The sequence below is a fragment of the Patagioenas fasciata genome, chromosome 3 (genome assembly GCF_037038585.1).
Source record: "Patagioenas fasciata isolate bPatFas1 chromosome 3, bPatFas1.hap1, whole genome shotgun sequence".
NCBI lineage: Eukaryota > Metazoa > Chordata > Aves > Columbiformes > Columbidae > Patagioenas > Patagioenas fasciata.
Window position 1 is genome coordinate 112281748 of NC_092522.1, and position 26340 is coordinate 112308087.

General features: G+C 36.7%; 1 protein-coding gene across 3 annotated transcripts in view; it reads right to left on the minus strand.

Annotated features, from left to right (window-relative positions):
- Positions 1-26340, minus strand: part of NBAS (NBAS subunit of NRZ tethering complex) — a 185089-nt gene that overhangs the window by 98263 nt on the left and 60486 nt on the right. For 2 of the 3 annotated variants that reach the window (XM_065834472.2, XM_071807075.1), the window contains exons 31-37: positions 23835-23947; positions 19952-20065; positions 12186-12299; positions 10239-10396; positions 8045-8143; positions 896-1063; positions 203-316 (exon numbers count right to left, since the gene is read on the minus strand). In XM_065834472.2, the coding sequence (XP_065690544.2) occupies positions 203-316; positions 896-1063; positions 8045-8143; positions 10239-10396; positions 12186-12299; positions 19952-20065; positions 23835-23947 (880 nt within the window). The remainder of the gene's footprint in view (positions 1-202; positions 317-895; positions 1064-8044; positions 8144-10238; positions 10397-12185; positions 12300-19951; positions 20066-23834; positions 23948-26340) is intronic. The other variant, XM_071807074.1, reaches the window with a different exon arrangement.

Consider the following 26340-nt stretch of genomic DNA (forward strand, 5'->3'; position numbering starts at 1 on the left):
CTATACTTAGCTCACTTGCATCAGATGCAATTATCTACCTTGGTTACTGCATTTGCTCTCTTTTCTGTTTAATTCTGGATTTTTTTTTCCTACTATTGCATAAAATTTCAGGCCACACAAATTATCCAGAATACTTATTATTACTTAATTATAAGATCTCAACAAAAAACTAACACTTCAGAACTCTGTAAAAGAAACTTACTTCTGCAACATATGGATCAGCAATTAGAGACTCATAAAACGGATGACAGCCTTGTTTTTCCACAGTGGCATTTTCTCCAGGCCCACTTTTTAATACATCTCCAAAGTCTTGGCCCTGGGAAAAATAACAATAGTTGAGCCTAGCTGTAAAAAAGCTCCTTAAAAAGCCTGTAACTGCTGTTCAGAAGGGAAACAACTGCAAATGAAAATATCACTGAATTCAGTGGGGAGCAAGACAGAAGTTATCTTATATAAACACACGGTGAATGAGGTCCGGTTTTCTTAAAAAAACAAAGAGAATCATGCTCAAAAGCAGTATCAGAAAAACTAGCCTCATAAACATTATAGAAAATCCACTGAAATAGAGAAGGTAGAAAAGAGAAACTGAAAAGGAGCAGCTCTGAATATCAAATGCCGATATTTAAAGAGTGGGCTTCATTGTGCCTTCTTCCCCAAAGTTCTGAGGTTCTGCTAAATTTCAACAATGCCTTCTCACATTATGCTAAAAGAGGGAGAAAACAGATTAGAAAACAGGAAATAGCTTCAGATCCCTTCTTTAATTGGGATTTGCTTGCAAACAACCCTGTGATGTCACTAGTTCATTGAGGTCTTCAGTTATCAGATACCTACAAAGGAGCCTACTATGGTATCAGTAAATGTGCACACATCTGCAGACACACCAGCCATCTCTTACATGTAATGGTCGGAGGTAAGTTAGTGATCGCTTCCACCACTGTCCATCACTCACAGCATGCAGCATGGCTTTTGTAGTCATCGTGGTGTTAGACAACACCTTCATGGTTTTTGATGTCGTCCAGTTCAACAGATCGGCAGACTGGCTAGAGGAGATGTTGGTTTCATCCTGTGAGCATATCCAACACACAAAAGCAAGTGTTAGATTCATGCTTTAATTAGGCTCATGACATAAAGCCAGATGTATTAGAGACCAGGCACACTCTATTAGTAACATATTTTAATGATCTTTAAGTAACAGCTGTCATAAAAACATACAATAGACAAGTTAAAAGTGATTTAGAAGTTTCAATCTGAAGTGAGCAGCATGATCAGTAGAACATTTTGCCCTTTATTCAACTATAATCTATTTTCCACAGACATGAGTCAGTTTTAATTCCAAAGTTTATAATGGTACTGTTTTACATAATTGTTAAATGTTTCTGTTAAAATAACAATCTTTCTACGAATGAGGAGATGAAGCATGCTAAAATTAATCTTCAATAATTCAAGAAAGCTGATAGTAGAGACAATCTTGTGTTTGTATAGAGGTAGCACTAATTAAGCTGAATTCTCAGTAGGGGAAATGGTGAAGAGATGTAAACATTCATCTCCATACCAACTGAAAATGTAATGTTGAGATTTGAAATTCTGCAGTTGGCACTTACAAGGTACCTAATATAGCAAACTGAAAAGACTGCAAAAATGAATCGAGACCTCACCCTGTTCTCAATCCCAAACTGTTTCTGCAATACACACACACATATGCATTAACAGGTTACTCTGTGGAACATCTTCAGTCTCAGTAAACTTATACCTAGCGCATTTCTTAAAAGTACAAGACATGATCCACACACGGTGCTTTTCGTACAGCCCTTCCTCATGTAAAGCATTTAAATATGTAATTAGCACGGTAATTTGTATTTTCTGTCGCTGAATACAGTATGTTCCTCTATAGAGTGAACTTCAACAGTTTTATATCCAACGTTTCTCCCTAACAACTCTATTATTCATTTCCCCATACACCAAAGCGTATTGAAATAGGGAAAATCTACCTGTGTAACTGAATGCGAGGTATTAGAATTACAAAATTTCAGACATCACAGCAAAACGGCACAAGTTACACTCAAGTGCATTATGTCCTACCTTGACATCAATGACAAAACATGTTAGCTTCAGTAAGGCAGAACTTCACTGGAGACAGACTTTTATTTAGTACCTGTTACTGTATTCTGTGGTAAATCACTGCCTCAAGCTGACCACTGAACTAGCAGATCCATCTTAAGTCCTTTTTTCCATTAAGGCTTCAGCATTATTTTTTCCAAGCTTTTCTGAAATTATATTGTGCATTTCACAGATGTATCACCAATGAACTGACTGGCAAAACTGGAAATTTCAGCTCTTACCTCTCCAAATGAAGAGCGAGCATGCCAAGTACAACATGCCAGAATTCTTATTCCTCTGAAAAGTAAAAAGTGACAGAAAATCCAAGTCTGGTGACTTGGGGTTAGGGGCAAATTTCTTGTTCGTGTTGTTTTTAAATAAATCAGTCTGGCTACCTAGTATGAAAGCTTTTTGTAATATATTTTAAATGTTATCTAGAGAATACTAGTTTCTCCTTCTGTCTCCATTTTCAAGCAAATGCTGTGGGATACCTAAGTGATTCTTTATGGGGAAAAAATAAAACCAAACAACCAAAACCCAAACAAACAAACAAACAAACAAAAAAAACCACAAAACACAGAACCATGAAAAAAAAAGTTCCCTTCCCCAAGATCTCAACTGCATTTGAGCAAAACACAGTTTTAAAAATAAAGCTCTTTAAGCAGTGTGAAAACTAATCGGCTACCTCGTATGCTGGTGTGTGCTGCTATAACTCTACTGCTATCAGATAAATGATATTGATTTTTTCTAAAAAGATTTTGAACTCTTACAAGTAATTACAGTCTTCTCTGCACAAATAAGAATTCTGTTTTCTGAAAAGCCATTCCTCTGTGTACCTGAAACAGCTACACTTTCAGGCTATAACTTTTTGCTATCCTGAATCAACCTCTTGTAAAAGAAATTAATTTTAAAGAGAGTTGGAAATCCCATTTTAAGAAGACTACTTTAATTGTATCCTTTAATTGTATCTTCAGAAGGAAGTTATAGTTTCAAAGTTTTGAGGGGTAGCCTGGAAGAAAATTATTTACTTGTATTATTGCTTCCTGATATCCTTGATAAAAGTAAGCAATTCTGATTAAAAACAAAATAACAAGTTATTAATCCTAAATTGTCAGCTTAAAATATTGTATGAATCCAAGTTGATGTAAAAAAGTCAGTCAAATTCTGAATTATCAAGATACTCCAACATAACAACTGAAATATATAATATATATATATAAATATTATATATATATATATATAAACATTATATGTATACATGCAAGGACAAATAAGAAAGTTAACTATTTTTATACAAGGCAGAGAAGAGAGATGAATAAATTAAAACACCTGCAACATGGATTTTTTTGTCTTCAATGACAATTAGTCAAGGTGCAAGGATCAAAACATGCAAAAATCATACACTGTATACACATTATGCATTAAGAATCTATATTAATTAAGATTATGAAGGAAACAAAATGAGGTGGAATAGATTCTGTTCAGAAGACACAACATCAAGTATTAGCTTTTCGTATTCTTTTTCTCTTTTTGGTACCCCCATTGGAAAAGAGGAATTGAAAATAGTCTCTTTTATAGAAGTATTCATGTTCATTTTACATTGATGTTTCGTGCTTTGGAGGGTTTTGTTTTGGGGTTGGTTTGTTCTTTCTTTTTGTAATGTACGTTGCTGCTAATGAACCAGTCTAATTGAAAACTCCAGTCCTGCAGACACAAGGTGGGAAACCGCAAAAACAGTTCAGTTCAAAATTCAAGTGTCACTGGAGGTCTAAGTTCTTATTAGATCTGTAACTTCACTAGTGCTGAAAAAGCTATCCAGCCTTAACCATACACAATGCATTTGATTCAACCACTTAAACACAGGATTTGACGACCCTCTGAGATCCACGGCAGTAATTAAGAAATCTGCTTAACACTTGTAAATCTGGCAGAGGACACACACATTTTTGGGTCAGTAGCTAAAGGACAGGAAGATAACTTGGGGCATCTCAAATTGTTGGTATCTATGATTAATGAACTGAATGAAGCACCTAATGGCTAACTAACTGTATTATTCTCTGTGCATCATTGACTGGATCTCCATTGACTACAACAGGAGTTCAAATATCTCACATCCAGAGTTCCACGTTGAGATTTTTCTCCTTATATGAACAAGAGTTCAGTGACACTGTAAATGAACATGATTCCTTCAGGAATTACAGCAATCTCTTCCTAAAAGAAGAATTCTAATTGAGGTATCACGGAATTAAAACCAATACATTTACTAAACCACAAAACACAGCTCCTGTTGATCTCAAGATAAACATTAAAAATAAAAGAAGTCACAACTATCTGAAACAGCAGCCAGAGCATTAATTCTGCCCTGAGGTTCCAATGACTCCAGGTGTAAGAATTCCCAGTGCATTCTATATAAATATAACATTCCCTAACTATTTCTAACCAGTGGTGATAAAAATGCATGACGTACCAATTTAAAGTACAGAAATGTTTTAAAAGATCCTGTCTTTTCCCAGATTTAGTACTTGGAAAAAATCCAAAAGCAAAGAAGATGCTAATGTTCTATTAATCGGAAATCTTATTTTCTTTAAGCAACTATGAAGAAAACCATTCCTATACTCTGATGATGCTCTTCTCTAGAAATTAGGTCTGCTCCCCTATCAAAGAGGTTTTCAAGGGAACTTGAAACTATACATTTCCCTTGTGCTTATGTGCTGCTTTACAGTAATTAAGTTTTCATGTTCAAATGTGTAAGAGAATTATTTTATTCATAACAGATATAATGCATGTTTTAAGTATTACGCAGATGTAACAAAGTCAGAGCTCGTTTACGAGGCAACTGATGGTTATTGTTTCTGCTTCTTATACACAACACAGCCTCCCATGACCAAGCGTTACATTTTAATCTAACAATGTTAGCAATACTACTCTGAAATGCTTTTCATGAATCAAGATCTTAATTTTCTCACTGAGATATTTTGTTTAAGAAGCACAAGATTAGTTGTTAAGGCATCTGCAGCACACAAAGAGGAAAAAAAAAAAGGACGAAACAGAATATTTTGCTTAAAAAATAATCCATTATGTTGTAATCATTGTAGCTTCCAAAGGATAATTTCTCCACTGGATCCCATGAGCTGAATCAAGAGTGACAAGCTGGCACTATAAGGTAATGAGATACATCCTTGTGCAAATGTATTAGCTCCGACAGAATAATTACATGCATCTTAACCATGGCAATCACAAATTTCCTTCCGAACAGGACCACCAAAAACTTTAAGAAAAGTTATATGGAAGTCAATATGACAGCAATATTAAATGACACATTTCTATACAATTTGTGAAGATATGTAGCCAGCTGCTGTCAAGATTTCTGCAAGTTTCATTGGAAAAATAGTTTCAGAGGAAAAGGTTAAAACAATACAAAAATGAAATTAGTTGAGAAGTTTCTAGGGAGGAGTTCAAGAGAAGAATGATTGACAAGTATGAACAGTTGGTAATGTACAGTGGTATAATTAAAAAAAAAGGTAGTGGCAACTAATGATTCAATACTAGATAAAGGTAAGAAGAAGTAAAAAAAGATCAGTAAAGCTTTGACAGAGAAAGTTGATTTACTTACAGATTTGTATTTTTAATGCAACAGGGACAGAAATGCCCCAACACATGTATGCTAAAAAAAGCTGAGTCAAACCAAGATAAGGAAAATTACATTTAGAGTACCAATTTGAAAAGGTATCGGTAAGCAAGAAACTCCTTCAGAAAAGGATGCTATAAGTTAATCAGGATGTAAGTGAAAAAGAAAGAAAGGGAAAAAATAATATTAGTTTTTGTCTTTGAAGAAGCTGAAATGCTGTGCAAGACGATAAAGGGGAAGCACGAGGATTTAGCTGAGTGAGACTTGCAGTTATGGGATTCAGTTAAGTCAGAGAAACCAGGTTATTGAATATATTGCTTTTCTAACATTTCAGATGTCTGTAACAAAGAAAGGGTTATACAGTGACTAAGTTATTGGCTATGTTTCCTCCTGCGTCATTGCAAGAAGTGAAAGAAGCTACAAATCTTTATTAAGTCAACTGAGAGAGAACAAAAAGACAGAATTAGCAAATATACTGAACTCATGTCATAGTGTAACAGTCTAAAATATGACATGCCAAGAAGCTGTATTAAAACAGAAAGAAAAACAAACCTCAATCCAGCAACATACAAACTTGCCAGGTCAACTCTCTGCCCACTTCCAATTCTAAACAGACAACCAACCACAATCAAGGGGGGGCGGGGAAATGAAAGACATATTGGAGAAATTAAGAGTGGATAATTTTCTGAATATAAATTCCCCAGCATAATGAAAATTGCTTCAGATATCCAAACTGAACTGGTAATGAAGTTAATTAGTGAGTTTACTCAACTCTGATACACCTTTGCATAACTTCTGAATCATTTATATGCATGTATAATTGTTCTGTCACAACATACAGTCAATAGTACTACAGCATATGAAAGGTGATGCATGACAAATTTGTTATGTACATTGAAATATTGTAAACATACCTACCCACACCCACATCAGAAGGTTCCACAATTTTATCAACATCTACTTAATAGTCTTCCTCTCAAAGAGGTTTATTTACCAATTTCCAGAAAAATAAAAAACATTTGTGCCAGTGAACAGACCTGCTCTTCATATCACTGATTTTAGCAGATACGTAGTGTCGTAAGTTCTCTTCTTCTGCACACTGTTTTCAGGGCTATTTTACTTCTCTGCTCATTTATTTTCCACATGTGCAAATATGTACATGTATGTTTACATATGCATATATGAATACAAAGTATGCACATATGCCTATACATATATAAAAAAACTACTCAAAATATCAGCATATATATATATATATGTTCCCATTGCAGTAACATGAAAGAGAGGTGTGGTTTAAGCCACATGGTGTTAAATTTACCAAAGGCAAAGACCAGTGTATTCCATCTACAGCTGTCTTTGGCAAAAATTCGTCAAGGGTATAATGACATTGAGGATGCTACGCCTCAGATAATTTTCTCAAAATACCAGACTATGCAACATGAATCATCTTTTTCCTTTCTTTCTCTCTTCTTTCCTGTATTTCTTTAAGGTTGCCCCTTCCAGCCCCCCAAGATCTGTTTATCATCTACAGAAAAACATCATTAAACAGAACACAGAGAAAAAATAAATTAAACTTTTAATTTTCCACTCCAAAGAGGATGAAAAAAACATTCTTTCATAAATAGGTAATCGCATCTTCTTTAAAGAGAGAAATATGCTTATAATAGTACATGTACAAAACTTGTTTAAATAATAAACATGAAAAGCAGAAAGTATAATGGACTATCTTCCTGCTGCCCTGCCTCTATTTCCCACAAAACTCAACGTTCCTTTTAATCTTACACATAAAAATATTTTCCCATGCAATATATTAATATGAAAGTTTTAAAATGGCTAAGAAGTCATAAACTTCATGATGCACAGAACAAAGGGAAAAAATAAGTTTAACTCAAGTCAGCTTTAAATTAAATATATAGCTCAGGTTTCTTTTCAAATGCTTTGCTCTGCAGTTTGGACATAAAAAAGAAAATCAAACCAACATTAATGTGCATTATTGGTTTAAGTTTTGTTGTGTTTTCTCCTGACTCTGAGTTTATGGTGTGTTTGTTTGTTCAGTTTGTTGCTGTTGTTTGTTTTGGTTTTTAATATGGTGCTAAGACTGTGTAGAAAGAAGCAATGAAAAATCAGCATGGACTAAGTATCAAGTAAGTATAACACTAAGCAAAACCTTGAACTTAAAAAGTCTAAAACCAAAAATTAGTAAATGTCTTTAATATTTTATCTAGTAAACAGGTAGATATTGCTAAGAACTCCAATTCCACTCTTCAGCGTAATGCAGAACAAAATCATTATTACTTTAAAAATTCTCTCTAAGCTTACCTCTGCATCCTTACTGTTCGATGAAGACTGTCCTGATACATTTATATTCTCAGCTCCTTCTGAAGGAATGAATTGGTAATTCACAGCCTGATAAAGAATCTATAACCACAAAATAAATATCATCTCTTACCAATCAAATAATCAAATGCAAGAATCATGACTGACATTGTAGGAAACCCAAGAAATTCTGATGAAAAATAAATGTGTAGGGGAAGACAAAGAGAAGAACATAAAGCTATCTTTGACATCTTCTCACTGTTGTAGTCCCTAGGCAAAATGACCTTCCCTTCTCTGTGATTTTGTACAATATTTTTCACACAGTGTAAGAATATTTTTTAAATTATATTTGACTATTTTTTTCTAATTACATGCAACCTGCTGTGCTACAGAACTTCCATGAAAAACATCCAGTATCTGAACTGTGCCTCTGAGGTACTGGGCGACTCCACAGAGGCAAGTGGTTACCCGAGACAATAGTTCTGTAGGCAGAATTTCTACAGGCCATAAAACTAATGAAGGTCCCCAAAAGATTCTTATCTTGTTTAGAGTCATCTGGTCAGCATGACCTTCTGATAAAGGTTTTTTGCATACATCTATCTATGTACATACAGAGTGCTTGGACAGAACATATAGGACCATGAATGAACTGAGCTGAAAAGTTTACACTTAGTTTAAAGAAAATGTAACTGCAGAAGGAACTGGTTAAACATCCTCTGACAGAAATCACAATTTGAGCTTGGTTTTTGGGGCAAATACTGAATTAATCATCAGTGCACTTTTGCTACACATGATACTGCACTGACAAAGAAACCTGAGCTACAAATTCAGTCTCAGGTTTTGTGAATGGAGACAACAGAACTTTAGCCCTTGGAGAAGTCAGATGCAAGAGGGTAACAAACAGTTACACTACAACTAATAGGACACGAAGCCTTGAGAAGGAATGAGACATGGATACAGAGGCAGTGAACTGACAGAAAGTCTAGCAAATTTTCATTTATGCAGTGGCAAAAATTCGTTTGATTTCAAACTCTAATTCTAGGTATAGGTACATAAAGGGAGAAAGAAGCTTGTACTTCCGTATTGTACAGGTATCAGTTCTGCAAAGATTCCACTTGTGTTTAAGCTCATAATTGAACCTACCTCTCAAATTTGAGTGCTTTCATGGTGAAAGAAATAGTCTAGCTCCTGCAAGCTATTCTCTGTTTCAAATCCTTTGTAGCGTTTTATTCTGCTATCCCACAACTGAAACAGCACAGAGTGCCTCCATATGTTGCCTGTATTTCTCATACATGTTGCTATACAAGCAATTTTGTAAACAAAAAGGCTACATGCTTGCAGCTGCCTTAATTAGACCGCATATGTACTGTAGCTATTGCTCCTTTCTCCCTCATTCTTCAGACACAGAATGCAAGCCTCTAAGATGTTTCCATGGACACTGTAAACTTGGTAGACAACTAGGACAAATATAAACTTTTAAACAAGTAACAGTAAAAGTACCAAGTCACAGTTACACTGAACAGAAATTAAACCTCCAGACAATCCAAACCACTGCACTGCAGTTTGAAATAGAACTTTTCAAAAGGTCTGGTATGTCTTTGTGACATAACTTGCATTTAAATGGCATAATTATGTGTTCTCCTATATAGAATATGATCAGCTGAACACCTAAGACCTGATTCTATCAAGACAGTCATTGCAGAGTTAATAAAGATGGCTCAGTCATGAAGCCTGCTGTAGTTGTTAAAACCATTACATGGTTGAAACCAGCGAGAAAAGAACTTCATTGTATATTGGGTAGAGATCATAAAAATGTAAGAATAAACATTTAATCAGCATTTATGTGGGCATTTAATGAAGTTCTGTTACAAGGTGTAAACAGGTAAAAGAACCTGGAAAACATTGGAAAAAAGTATTTAACTGCATTTGTAAACAGAATGTTTAAATTGGGCACTACATTAACAGATTCAAAATACTGAAGATAGACAATACAACTGTACTTCTCCCTGAGAAGACAATTAAAAATATAAAATGCTTATAAAGAGACCATATTTGTTTAAATGTAACGGTGAAACCAGACAAACACAGAACAACAAATATACACTTCTTCAGGGGTGGAACTTTAGGGAACAAACTTAAGTCTTCTTTACTTTGGAAAGCATTGAACTTGCATGAAAGAAGGTTCAGAAACACCCACCTGGGTTTGCAACGAGCTGCTCACTCCCAGCAAGGCCTCTATGGCACTTGGGGGACAGTGTGTCAGCGCAAAAGCCATGAGCTCCTGACGCATCCCCAAATCATGAAAGCCTTCCGATTGCCCAAGATGGCTGCAGACTTCCCAGCTTTTAGAATAACCTACAAGGGAACACAAAACATTTTCCTGAGGTCCGTAAGCTTCGCAAGTGATAGGAGGACGCTGCATAGTTCTTACTGGATGAGATAAAGGAGGGCAGGTGGCATTCCTGCCGACACTTAACAGCTCCTGAGAATGGAACCATAAAGGCTCCATCAAACAGAGACATAACTCAACTTTAGACTGACCAAACACATACGAAATTTGTTATTATCATGTTGTAGATATCGGTACAATAGATATGTGGAAGACTGCACACTAACTATATTTTTACATATTGCAATAACAAAAACATATTTTACTTCAGAGCATGATATTGAACACCTTACTGGAAGGGCCGTAAAAAATGAAGTGTAAAATAGATCACTTGATATTTTAAGAAAACCTCAATTCATCTGAGATTTTTTTTTTCTCCCTCAATCTCAAGGCAGGAAAGAGATCAAGGAACAAATTGCATATTCCTTAGTATCTTGATAAATATGTCCCTTACTTCTATTCATACTCTGGCATATACAAATTACATAAATAGCATAAATATTTAAGGGTTTTGATAGAAATATAGACATCTAAAAGACCTACACATCCCTGTTACCTCAAGTCACATATTTTTACCTGTTTGAGAGGAGCACAGCGTAGAAAGGATGAGAAATTGTGGTTCCCAGAGGCATATAGGAAAGTCCTCTAAGGTTACAGGTCTAATAGTTCAGTAACTGCCTTATTACATATAGTATTTGCTGTATACATCTCTATTCCACGTACTTATTTATTACATATGGCAAAAATATTAGCATGTTTTTATCTTGCAAAAGAAATATCACAGCTAGGATCCATTTTCTCCGCATGAGGAGGAGATTACAGGAATCTGGCTGTCTCCTCATCTCATCAGCTCCTATATATCACACACATCTTTTATCAGTAAGCCCAGTTTAAAGATATCTGTACTGTATTTTATAATGTGCACACAACTTAGCTGGAAACCAAAGTCAGCCCTTATTACTACAGTCTAGAATACAGATTGAAAACTAAATATAAGATCCCCTACCCAACTGGCTAACAAAATTAAAATGAACAAATCAGACAGCGACTGTAGAGAAAGATTTTACACTATATGAATGAATGTTTGCAAACTGAAACACAGCTTAAGAAAGATATTGAAATATATTTTCATAAAGAATTTTACTGAGAAGAAATATGCTGCATATAAATGATAATGAATATGTATGGACCAACATACATGTTTAATCTGAATAATGTTGCATATGAACATGCATTCACAAAAACATAATACTAAAAGACAGCAAACACAATTTAAACAACATGACAATTTAAACAACATGACAAATTAAAGCTACTTCTTTTGATTTCTTGCAATAAAACACATACTGAAGAGAAAATTAAAAATGGAATCCTCACTGGGTCATATTTTTGAGCTTCTAATGCAAAAAATAAAAGATTACCTAAATGGCAGTATGTAACTTCAGTTGAGAGATATCAGTGAACTAAACTGATTTAGAAAAAGACAACATTGCTCCAGACGTCACTGAGGCTTAAGCATTTTGTAGTTCCATGCCTACCTGGAGTTCCTCTTCCATGACAACAGGATTTCTCATATTTCATACCACCTGCCTTCTACAGTTGACAGGCTGATGTCAGCTGATTTCCACAAACAAAATGCAATTGATTTTTGAATGAAATGGACCAATCGACATATCACACTTCACAGCAAGCCAAGAGTCAAAACTCAGGTTTCTACCACCATCATCCCACACCACCCCCATTTATTCCCTTCACCTGTGGCCATGAGCTCTTGGCAATGCATGCTGGCTGCTTTGTAGTCTTGGAAACTGAGAGCTTGTTCCACTAAAAGGATTAAAACTTGACCTTTTCTCTCCATCTGGTCATCTCCTGTAAGAAAAATTCAACACTTTAATTAGTTAGATAATCAGAATTAATGGTTGACTTAAGCTTCCTACTTTATTTCTTAAGAAAACTATATGCAAAAACATGAAAAGCTTGTCTTCAAATTGAAGCAGATATGAAGTTATCTGCTTTTTCCTGAAGGAAACAATTGAAACAGTCACGTATTTTAAAAGTCATTGGTATAGCTGGCTAAAAAGAACTACATAGCATGTCCAGGTTAAAAAGATGGCCAAGTCATAGATTAAAACTCATATTTGAGGTAAGGGAAATACAAATTGAAATCCTGACATTGAAAAAGCTTCCGTAAATTGTAATAGAAGAATTTTGAAATTTTTAATTGTTTTGTTACAGTATACAAATCCCCAGTTTAAACCTCACTTCATAGAACCAAATGATTCACAGGACCTGGAAGACACAGGTACCTGAAAGTACCCACCCTCATAAACTTAGCGAGTAGAACTGAAACTATTTTTTCAGGTCATACATGCATCTTGGTCACCAGAGCTTCTGGACAATGCCTCTTCCCTCAGTTACGAGCCAAAAGAAACACTTCAGATACTATTGATTCCTTCTCACTAAAAAGTTTCATCAAGTATCGCTGTAGGAAAATATCCTGACCTTAATTTTAATACATCAGCATTCACAGAAGAAAATCTAATCAGACAACTCATCTCCTTCTAAAAGCCAGTTATAGTCAATACAAATAACATTTATACCTGTCACTCTTTACCAGTCATCTGTTTTTTTAAGCTTTTTCCAATTTAGAATGAACACAGGAGAATGAAAGTTATTTATTTTACTGAAACCAGTTCGTCCACGCTTCTGCTCAACATAGCGTGCATGTCCATGTACAAAATGAGAAGGTGACTAAACACGCACAAGAAAAATAATCTCATGGTATTCATTTTAATTTAGGAAAGAAGGATGGCAAAAACCTAATAAAATTGAGTGGATTTTTTTGATGCAAGCTTCCTGTTCATGTTTCCCCCTATTATTAAAAGCAATTTTACGCAGTCACTGCTGTTACAGTCATTTGAAAAGGGCACTGGTTTATGAAAGTGTATTACTACAACTTGTGAAATGCAAATATTTCAGAAGGTTAAACAGATCCGGTTCCGAAAACCATTTAAAGAGTACATGTTCTTAAATTGCATAGCTGTTATTTTTAACTCTACATTGCAGATACATCAACGCAAGCATGGCAAACTTCTTTTTAAAGCTTTGAGAAAGAAAAGATCTAGCAATTGCACTAGAATGACATTCAGAGAGGCAAAGTTACCTTAATTATTGAACTCAATCAAGATTTCCCTAATCCCAGCACATTATAACTCTAGTCAGCTGGGAGAACAGGTTGGCTTCTCATCACTGTATCTTTTGGCCTCTTGCTCTATATAGTGCCAACACATGATGTTGCAAATTAATCACAGCCAAGGCTCCTCTGTTGCAAAATTTGCCCTCTGGAAGCTGGGAACTTCTCATTCGGGCAAAAGCAATTAGAGATGACAAAGACGTGCTTCTGTCTACTCAAGCTAAATGTGAACTGTCATTTCTATAAGCAAGAGATCCGTACTTGCCACTCACCTTCTGGTGACCACTTCACCCTGACAGCTTTTCTACTTACGGAGATGTGATTAAGTAGCAAACACAAAAAGGCAAGAGAAACAACCAAACTATTGTCCCTCAGATTTCAGCTAGACAAAATAATCACTGCTATCTATTACTATTTAAAAATCAGTGGGAATGGAGGGAAGAGAGGAGGAACACTTACAGAATCATTTTGTTGGAAAAAACCTTTAAGATCGAGTCTAACTGTTAACCCAACACTGTAACTAAACCACATCCTGAAGAACCTTATCTATACACCTTTTAAACACCTCCAGGGATGGTGATTCAACCACTTCTCTGGGCAGCCTGTTCCAATGCCTGACAACGCTTTCTGGGAATAATTTTTTTCTAATATCCAATCTAAACCTCCCCTGGCGCAACTTAAGGCCATTTCCTCTCATCCCATTGCTTGTCACTTGGGAGCAGAGACCAAACCCCACCTCATTACAACCTCCCTTTAGGTAGTTGTTGCAAGGAATGCTCTTCTTCTTAACCACACTCAAGCAGTTGTATCCTGACAAGTTCCCCATTTGCAATGTGCTGGCTGATTAGCTTTGATATAGTGGGATACATCTCCTCATGTTTTAAAAAAGCGCAAGCATAAAATATAACAATTATTCTCCTTCAAGTCCATGGCAATACTTGCTTATCTTATCTCCACTCATTTAAACTTCATTGTTTTGACACACGCTGTTACACCACAGAAAAACCCATCAGCTCCAACACAACTAGTGAATCCCCCCATGCACAGCCCAAGTCCCTTTTCACGTGGTTTTCATCACCTCTACAGTGCAGCCACTTAAAATACCACTCGCCGCACACCAGCAGTACAGTCTCGCTCTTCTATTCAAACATAACAAAATTCACTGCTTCTGCTTTGTGACATCCCACTTGAAGGCATTTTTAATAATAAAGCCTTATGAAAGTGCAAGTTTTGAATCCTAAATTGTTCCCCTTGCCATTTCAACAGACATCAAAGATTTAAAAGCAAGAAAGGTTCAGTGAGGAAAAAAAAAACAACCCACAACACATTAAAATGGTGACCATATTATATTACATAGTAATTCTGCATTAAGCCATAATGTTAAAGTCTGACATCCAGACTCAAACAAATGAAATTCAGAAACTGGAAAGGACAGCTTAGGGTTTGGTTTTTTTTCTTCCCCTTTTACTATTTGTGAAAGTTTGTGTGTGTTCAGCTACTTCAAATGCCTTCTTATGTCACAAGGGAAATGCATTTATATTCTAAGGAATGCTCCATTCAGTAAGAGTTAAGTCTTCAAAGTTCTTCTCATATCCTTTTATTATGATGTTTAGCCTTCAGATAGAAGTTAATACAAGTATATATGGCATTATACCTGAAAGAAGGTTCTAGCAAGGCAGGTGTGAGTCTCTCCTCCCAAGTGACAAGTGATAGAACAAGAGGAAATGGCCTCAAGTTGCACGAGGGGAGGTTTAGGTTGAATATTAGGGAAAAATTACTTTCACAGAGAGGGTTGTCAGGCATTGGAACAGGCTGCCCAGGGCAGTGGCTGAGTCACCATCCCTGGAAGTGTTTAAAAGACCATGTACGTGTAGATGAGGTTTGTCGGGACATGGTTTAGTGGTGGACTTCACAGAGTGGACTCGATCTTAAAGGTCTTTTCCAACCTCAATGATTCTACAATTCTATGATGACAGATGATGATAGAAAAAACACAGAAGCTCAGAAATCATGGAAAACCATTTTTTCTTGAGAAATAAAGGATGTTTCAATATAATTTAAAAGTTTGGATCCAATTTGGGTCATATAAAGGAAAAGCTTATTGAAACACTTTGAGTAAGATGCAAGCTGTATTTGTGAGCGGATGAAACAACATTATCCTGAGTGAAACCATATGATAAAAATTTATAAGTCAAATGGTATCAAAATTGTATCTATACTCCAGAAATTCTGTATCACCTACATTTAGGAGATTGGAAACCAGCCATATGGTTACTTCCACACGTGTTAAGCAAGAAAATCGGTGTTGAGGAAAGTGGATTTCAAAAATAAGCTTTGACTCACGAAAGTGAGCACAGATTGAAGTTACTAGATCAGCCTGTAGGTATCAAAATTAAATGAATTACTATATAAAGCTGTGAGAAAAGAAAATAGTGAACAGAAAACTTTTACAGAGAACCTGACTCAAGTAATAAAGAGCAATGCTCACTAGATCTTTTTGATACACAGCAACAGTAGAGAAGACGCTCTTAATTTCTGAAACATAAGCTTTTTTTTTTAAACTCTTTTTTGCTCCTCTATTTTGTAAGCAAGTAATCACATAAAGTGAAATCTTTCACACCTTTTCTTAAATGAGAGTGTGGATTACGTGAGGATGAGAAGACATAGAACAGCTCCAGCTCCCTGAGCAGGTGCAGATTTCCTGGCTGTCATGCTGAGCACGTTCTCCCTCACTCACTTTGCCCATCTGTGAAATTAAGATAATACTTGTGTGCTTACTTTACAGAGGTAGTGACGTGAGGCTTGAGTAGAGTTTACCATCATTAATCAAATAGTTTAAAGCAATTAAGAAGGTAGCGGATATATCATTATATAAGCAATATTTTAGCTTTGATAAGTATGAATATAAATTCTATCACTCACTTTCAGTGCTGCTCTCTAAACAAATTGTATTCAGAGAACACAGCTCCCAAAGCCCTTTGAAGATGACTATGGGCACTCTTCCCTTGTATGCATAGTAAATACATTCTTTTAGAATTGGAATGAAAATATATATGCTCATAGGAGTTTATAGGCTACATATTATATATAGCATACCACAGCAAATACTATATACACTATATATAAACATGTATAAAATTTTTGTAGGTATGGCTAGATGTAGCAAGCAGGTCTTTCACAATCAGTGATCACATGGGGTGGGGTGGCAGGGGCAGCAAAGGGGAAAATGCTGAAACAAATGCCTCCAGCTAACAGACAAAGCACAAGGAATCACTCTGCTGTAACATACACGGTGAATTGGGAACAGAAGGGACTGCAAATTTGAACACGTATAACCAATACCAGTAAATATGTTCCACAACACAAAATCAGAACTTCGTTTAAAGCAAAGGTAGCTCATAAATCAGGATAATTGTATAGGTAGTGAAAACCAATTAGGGATGAAAACCAATTCTTTCTTCCAGCAGGGCTTTATCTAATTCTTCATTACGCAAGTCCATAAAGTTCAATCCCTAGATTCTTTTTCAATATCCCTAACCTTCCCAATGCATCTCCATAAAACCGTTCCCTTTCATCATAAGCTGATAGAAATCAAGTCACCCTTTGCCAGCAGTTTTAAACCTGCTAACAAAGACTACCTGTGATAAAACTGGGTTTTTTTTTTTTTTTAAAGGTTTTCCTTTTCTAATATTCAGTTTAAATGATAAATGAAACTTAAAATCTGTATGCATGAGCTACCCTTTTGGCTATAAACTAATTTGTAGAATGATATTAGTGTTTGCTACCCAGTCCTAAAATAACTCTTCATCCTACTAATAATTAATTGTAACTCGACAACTTAAATTTTGAGTCAATAGATACAGAAATACCATTTCTACATGTCTTGCTTTCAGGTTTTTTTTATACCTACTATTAAATTTGATGAGACTCTTCATTTACTGACTATGATTAAGGCCATGTCAGCATTCCACTTTAAATCTGGTTTTAAAAGTATTATTAATCTAGGTATTAAAATCATATGCAACTTTAAATTCAGTGTAAGGTTACATATTCCAGCACTCACTGGAAATACATACAGCAGTAATTCAGAAATAAAGAATGAAGCTCTATAGACTTTCTTTAATCTGGTGGAAAAAATATTGCATTTGCATGCACGACTTAAGACAGGGATCACAATTGTGTTTTCTTTGTATGCTTTTGGATACTCTTCTGCATACTCATCAATGGCATGGAAGCGGTATGCTGTTTATAGCTTTCCAGCCCAGAAAAACTAAAAAAGATTAAAGAAATACTTAGTTTCTTAAAATGAAAGAACCCTGTTTTCCGCAGCACATCTCCTAAGAGTTCAGATAAAATTCATATAAATACAGATAAAATTCAGAACTATGGTATTTTCATACTGAATCCGTACGTTCTTTGTACATTAATAACCTGTACAGAAAACAGTATTTCTGTATAAATGATTCAGTGACAGTTAAACGGTTTTTAATCACAAAAGCTTAAAACTGCCTATTTAAAAGAAAAAAAAAAAAACACACCACATCCACCACCATAGAAAGTCCCTACTGTAAATGTTTTTTATTTTTTCCTTTCTGATATATGTTAATCTATAACCCAAAGATAACTTTGAAAGTGATTGAGTTATTTGTCCATTACCATAAGAGAAAATATAGGAAAAACAAGTGCCAAAGAAGTGTCTTCCTTACCAGGATTCACTCTTGAAATACACTTGTACTACTAAAATTCGACACTTACCACAGGAACCATCATTAGCATTATTGCCAAGGTTAACCATTGAAGTGAGAGCACCCAACACTCTTAGAATATTTAATTTGTAATATAAGTACAAGTTTTTAAATTGTTCACCTGCTTAAAAATTAACCACCTTGTACATTCATCTTCTGCTTTTCTCCAGACCAGTAACCATATGGAAGAGAAAACCAGGAGGCCATGTCATTGACTGGCTCTAAATCTCTGTTTTCAGTGATGTCTCAGTAAGCGCCACTGTGATTACAGCACTAGCACACAGACATTACCACATCAATGAGCTCTATAGGAATTCCCTGAAGTCCTCTACCTAATATATGTTGCCTCTCATCTTTTAGTCTCTGGAGGCAGGAGACACGAGTTTGTTGCCTCTTCACAAGTACGTAGCAGGGTAATGGAGATGCTGATCTACAACTAAAGGACTAGGATAACACTACTGGAGGAAAATATTCTGTGGTTTTAAACTTCATAGAATCACTGTGGATTTTCATTTTCCTTCTCTCATACAAAGAGAATCATTTAGGTGCAAAAAGAAAGTAAACCAAATACCAGCACCATTAGCCTAAAGAACCCAGAATATTAAGAAGAAAAATTGCCAGATTTTAACTTGGTGTGGGAGGAAGCAAAGAGGAGATGGAAAGTGCTGTATAGCAATCTTGTCTTATGAACTGTTATTGAGACAGTATTTTCCAAAAGTCTTGCAAGTGAAGAAAAAAAAAGAAAAGGGGAAATTATGACTGTTTTTCCAGTTCTAGAGAAGAGAGGTGACATGGTAAATGAACACATACAGAGACCGAATCCAGCCCCACTAAAATGGTACCTTCTCCCTCTCATCTCCCACCTTTCACTGCATGAAATAACAACTTGTATTTTATATTTCTATATTCTATTTCTACATCATAAAACTACAGCATTTGCATTGTATTTGCATTTGCACTGATGAAGTATTTTCCAAAAATCAAAAGGTTTGCCAGACACTTTTGGTAGCCTATAAAAAAAAAACAAAGCCAAAAACAAACTAATAACCTCGGAATTCAATTAATGAAGACTTTCAGCTCCTCAAAATTATCCTCAAGATAATGCATCATTTTTAGTGCACAGAGGAGATATATGAAGCATAGACAAAAGTCTAACACCTAAAGTTTATGCATTACAGGTGACTTTTTTCCTCTAACTTAAATGGGACTATTATTATATCAATTTGACAGAGACAATAAGATTTATTGGAATTTTAGTACTACAAATTAACTGAAAGACAATATTCTCAGTCACAACTCCTCCAAGTTGAAATGAGCTTTTAGTCGAAATCCAGATTAGACAAGGCTGGTTGTATTTTACATATTAGTGAACAGTCAGAGTAGCTGACCATATCAGCTGTTTTACAGACAAAATATTTCATTTGGGTGAAATATTTCATTCCTCCCCAATGACTGCTCTTCCAGATGACTTTTTAGTGATATATTTGAACACACATTCTGGCAATCAAATCAAATCAAATGTCCTAAAGCATAACACAAAAGCATGTTGCATCGCAATTCAGTGTCTTATTAACACAGCTTACCTGCAACCCTTAGCAAATTTGCAAGTCCCAGGACCTTAGCAGACTGCTTATAGTTCGTTGACAACTGAGCAAGACAGTCCTTGATGAGACTAAGCCGATCGGAACACAATCGCACTGTTGAAAGAAGAGCTGGTGTTAGAGACCGTGCAGATTAACCTTACTGCTGTATTTTTGGTTACACAATGTAGACGCAGAGAGCACGTTAAAGAGTACAAGAATGAACAAAACAATCTGAAAAATGGCCCAAAGTTACTTGCGTGCAGATCCTCAATTACACCTATAAACAGTTAAAATAACACTACGATATATCCAGCCCCAAACCCCAGCAAGTCAGCCTGGGAAGGGAGGAAGAAGAGGGAGACTGACCTGAACAAAAACTTATTTTTGTTTCAGGTTTTCAGACTCAATGTTTTTAAATTAATGTGGCTAACCTTTATACTTTTTCTTTTAAATAACATTTTTCCAACATTCTCAGAAAGACTGCTAAAACAGACATTAGCTTTCATTCAGAAAGTTGTAAATAACTAATATTTTATGCTGTATTTTATTTTAGGGTGAACATGATACATCACACAGACTGGAAGAACTATCACGGGCAAAATGTCCATGCTGTTTTAACGGAAACAAATATTTTCCAAGTAAGTGAAAGGATAGCCTCCAAACCACCAGGTTGTGTTAACCGTATCGTGAGCAGCTTATAATTAGTACTGTGTTTCAAAAGGATTTCACCAAGAATTAAACAGTTACCTTTACTTGTATAATTGAATATCATGAACTGATTTCAGTGCTCTTTTTAGCTGGTTAGTGGGTGGCTAACTTCAGGCTGCTGCTTTAAAATGGTAATTTTCATACCATGCAAGTTCTCAAAATACAGAGGAACAGCCTGCAGATCTTCCACTTCACATTCAGTAAGACATCACTGTGCACATTGGGACAAACTCTGCATTGGCATATTGGGCTCAAAATACATGATATTAGGCCTCTCAGAAAGAGCAAAGAAGCACTCACATAATGAAAACTCTATCAATAAGTTCTGGAAATCAAATTAGACTAAAAATAAGAATGGAGTGGGAAAAGGTTACACTTTTAGTTTCATTTTTAATACTCTATCACACATATATTAGCATGCAGCAATAAAATGTTTTTGCTCACGGACTGTATAAGCAAGATTTTTTGAAATATCTAAGATAACTAAAAGTAATCTGAAATAATAGCATGGGTCAAACACTTTAATTAAAGATGGACTTTTCTTCACCTTTTATGTTAATAATGAATCTCCAAACCAGATTTTATTAAAATACATCATAATAGTAGTTCACAACCTTAGCCGTTGAGTTTGCTGAAAATACAAGTAGGGGGGAAAGCTCTACAGAAGACTAAACATAAAAGAGCAAATAAAAGTCTATTGCTAATTCTTACTGTGGGGATAACTGATCCCTAACATTATTTTAATAACACTCTGTCAAAGTAACTTACCGTTTGAAGGCTTTCCTTAAAATTTTAATACCATTTTAATCTTAATAATTTGATGTACATGAAAGATAATGAAGGATAAGCCAGGATCATCAATGAAATTGCAGGAATTTCACACACACTAATTAATCTAGATCAGTAGTATTACACATACTGACAATGTACAATTACATAGCCACTTTTTTTTAAAACTATACTTTTATGCCCACACTGAAAAATACGAAGCAACTATACTTTTCTACAGAATGAACAAAATGACTAAAAATAATTCAGCTCTGGAAGTCAACAACGCAATATTGCAAGATTTAGAAACCAGACTTATTCTCAGTCCAGAGAAGGTAAGATTGCTGAATGTCACGTATGAAGCATCAGCTCACTTTGAAGGAATACTTGGAAAAAAAAAAAAAAGAACAAAAAGAGAACATCACAGTAAATTCACAACAGCCACTAAAAGCCTCTACTTCATTTTCCATAGACCCACAAGTGCTTTCCATAAATCACAATATTTCTCTGCACCAATGCCAGAGGTAAAACACAACCATCAGTACATTTCATCAGTACTCAGTGCTCTTCTCAACCAGTTCTTTTCAAGTGCTTTTAGCACTTGTGTTCATGCAGTTTGACATGGTTGCCCACACACCACATATTCAAGCTCCACTGGAAACCAGGTAGATGAGCTCTCCTGTATTGCTTTCACTTAGAAAAGTGGTGGGTTTTTTTTAATAAAGTATAGTGGGTTTGCATGGCAAAGTTTCAGTAGCAGGGGGTTACAGGGGTGGCTTCTCTAAGAACCTTCCAGAAGCTTCCCCCATGTCCACCAGAGCCAATGCCAGCTGGTTCCAAGCTGGACCCACCACTGGCCAAGGCCAAGCCCACCAGTGATGGTGATAGCATCTCTGGGATAACAAAGTTAAGAAGGGGGAAAAAAAAACAGCACAACTGCAGCAGGATAGAGGAGTGAGAGTATGTGTGAGGAACAACTCTGCAGACACCAAGGCCAGTGAAGAAGGGAGGGGACAAGTTCCTCCAGGCACCAGAGTAGAGATTTCCCTGCAGGCCATGGTGCAGACCATGGTGAGGCTGGCTGTCCCCCTGCAGTCATGGAGGTCCACGGTGGAGCAGAGATCCACCTGCAGCCCAGGGAGAACCCCACACCAGAGCAGGTGGATGCCCAAAGGAGGCTGTGACACCGTGGGAAGCCCACGCTGGAACAGGGTCCTGACAGGACCTGTGCCCCATGGAAGGGACCCACGTTGGAGAAGTTCGTAAAGAAGTACAGCCCATGAGAAAGCTTCACATTGGAGAAGTTCATGGAGGACAGTCTCCCACAGGAGAGACCCCAGGCTGGAGCAGGGGAAGAGTGTGAGGAGTCTTCCCTGTGAGGAGGAAGGAGCGGCAGAGACAACTCAAGTTTCCCATCCCCCTGCGCTGCTGGGGGGAGGCGGTAGAAAAAGGAGTGAAGTTGAACTTGAGAAGAAGGGAGGGGCGGGAGAAAGGTATTTTCAGATGTAGTTTTTATTTTCTCATTATGCTACTCTGATTTGATTGGTAATGAATCAAATCAGCTTCCCTGAGCCAAGTCTGTTTTGCCCATGTCAGTAATTGGTGAATGATCTCTCCCTGCCCTTGTCTTGACCCATAAGCATTTAGTTATATTTTCTCTCCCCTTTCCAGATGAGGAGGGGAGTGACAGAGCAGCTTTGGTGGGCACCTGGTGTCCAGCCAGGGTCAACCCACCACAAAGCAATTATAATAATTTTCTTAGTTTGTCACAATCTATAAGCAATAAAATATATTGTAATATATTCCATTTTCCCCTTTATCTCATTGTCTATAATCATTCTTTCTTTCCAACTTCTGTCCAACAACTTTCCACACCATTGGAGTCAGAGCTCCAAAACAGACTGAAAGTTTTACGCAAGTCATCAGGAGAAATACCTTGTAAAAGCTCACTTCCATTGTCATAGGGTTTTATATACTTCAAAATGAAACAGCCCAGTGGACACATGAAAACTGCCTATGCATGAAGTATCACTCTCTCACCTATTATTTTAAAGCTCATCAGCACATGAACAAGGGCAGATTATCTTGTAAATAAAAGGTGAGCTCAAACTATTTCTTCTGAAGTCACCAGGAGTTTTAGATACTCAGTACTCTAACTGCTAAGAAGTCTTGCTATAATAAAAATAAGTCCCAAAACATGGATACCATATGCAGACATCCTTCTTACCTCACATCAACTGAAAAATGTTTTTTTAAAAAATAATTTTTTGGTGTGTGCTTGTAAGCTGTTCGGAGGCAGAGAAGGGACCCTTTAGTGTACTCGTGCAACACTCATACAATTAACATTTCTCATACTATTTATGCCTGCAATTCAAGTAGTCATATAAAGAATAAAAACATACAGTACCTTGTAACGGTAATATTTTCACACCAAATTCTTCAAGGTAGCCGAGAGCACGAATGAGATCTAGCTCCTCCTGAATAGCACTTGGACAGTCTGTAATAAGTTGTAGACAGCACCTAAACAGGAAGGAAACATATTTTTCTAAAATATGTTGAATACATTCAAAGTTGAATTTGTGAGGTAAGCTCATCTCTGAGTTAATAAAACAAAACAATAACTTACTGTGCTTATGAAATGTTGAAATACCAACTAGCCCTGCAGGACACATGGAAAGTGTTCGGCACTTTTTCTCTGTAACAGCTGGCTAAACATTGTAACAAAATCCTATTATTAGATTGTCACAGGACAATGGAGGAGTTTGCCTCGGTTCATGAGAACTGGGTTAGGGAGCAATTAGGCAATCTGGACATCCATAAATCCATGGGTCTGGATGGGATGCACCTGCGAGTGCTGAGGGAGCTGGACCACTCTCCATCACCTTTGTCAAGTCTTGGGAAATGGGAGAGGTGCCTGAGGACTGGAGGAAAGCAAATGTCACTCCAGTCTTCAAAAAGGGCAAGGAGGAGGACTCGGGTAACTATAGACCGGTCAGCCTCACCTCCATCCCTGGGAAAGTGATGGAAAAACTTATCCTTCGTGCCATCTCAAGGCATATCAGGGATAAGAGGGTCATTAGGGGCAGAGTCCAGTTGGAGGTCTGTATCTAGTGGAGTGCCTCAGGGGTCAGTACTGGGGCCTGTATTATTCAATATATTCATCAATGATTTGGACGGGGGAATAGAGTGCACTGTCAGCAAGTTTGCTGATGACATGAAGCTGGGAGGAGTGGCTGACACACCAGAAGGCTGTGCTGTCATCCAGCAGGACCTGGACAGGCTGGAGAGTTGGGCAGGTAAAAAATCTAATGAAATATAACAAGGGAAAGTGTAGAGTCTTGCATCTGGGCAGGAACAACCCCAGGTTCCAGTATAAGTTGGGGAATGACCTATTAGAGAGCAGTGTAGGGGAAAGGGACCTGGAGGTCCTGGTGGACAGCAGGATGACCATGAGCCAGGCATCCTGGGGTGTATTAGAAGGGGGGTGGTTAGTAGGTCGAGAGAGGTTCTCCTTTCCCTCTACTGCGCCCTGGTGAGACCACACCTGGAATATCGTGTCCAGTTCTGGGCTCCTCAGTTCCAGAAGGACAGGGAACTGCTGGAGAGAGTCCAGCGCAGAGCCACAAAGATGATTAAGGGAGTGGAGCATCTCCCTTATGAGGAAAGGCTAAGGGAGCTGGGGCTCTTTAGCTTCGAGAAGCGGAGACTGACAGGTGACCGTATTAATGTTTACAAATATATAAAGGGTGAGTGTCACGAGGATGGAGCCAGGCTCTTCTTGGTGACAACCGAGATAGGACAAGGGGTAATGGGTTCAAACTGGAACACAGGAGGTTCCACTTAAATTTGAGAAGAAACTTCTCAGTGAGGGTGACAAAACATTGGAACAGGCTGCCCAGGGGGGTTGTGGAGTCTCCTACTCTGGACGCCTTCCTGTGTGGCCTCATCTGGGTGTTCCTGCTCCGGCAGGGGGAGTGGACTGGATGATCTTTTGAGGTCCCTTCCAATCCCTAACATCCTGTGATTCTGTGTGATTCTTCACCTAGGTGCAATAAGAACATTTAAATGCCTAAACACTCCTGAATTTAACACATTAAAAAAAAAAAAAATCATGTTTATTAAAGTTAAGTTTATTTAATATTATATGAACATGATCAGCCTTTAGGTTTTGTGTGTGGGTTAGGGTTTTTTTGTTTTTTGTTTGTTTGGTTTGGTGGTTTTTTGGTGGTTTTTTTGGTTGGTTGGTTGGTTATGTTTTTGGTTTTTTTGGGGGTTATTTTTGGTTTTTTTCTGGGAGGTTGAGGAGTTGGTTGGTTTGGGTTTGGTTTGTTCTTGTTTTTATAAAACCTACGTTCTGGTACAGTGCATTCATATGTAGTTTTATTAATACATGCTTAACAAAAATTCACATGCAAAACAGTCTCAATGATTTAAAATGGTTCAATTCATCATGCACATTAAATCAGGAAATTATTTCATTTGTGCATTTTGTCATACAGTTTTTATCTCTACATGTTAATTAACAAATAGACATTTTTACATCAAAACTAAAATTGTATGTTAGCTACATTCCCATCTGAACCTGTCACATTTTTCAGGATCACTAACAAACATTTCAGGGGAAGCGGAGATTAAAACAGGAGTACATTGAAAGAGAACGAGCTTAAGAGACAATAAATACGCTCCACCTAAAACAACTCATACAGGAAGGTTACTAGGAGACCTACACACTGTGACAATCACTCATGGAAATAAATTACCGTGAAATAACTGGTTGAAGATAAGTCTGAGAAGGACCAAAACAACTTGCTAAACAGCATAAACACATGGTCACACATTCATAACAAGCATTCGAGCTATACACTGCATATTTTGAAATATCAGCATGAAATCATAAGATAAAAATTGATCGT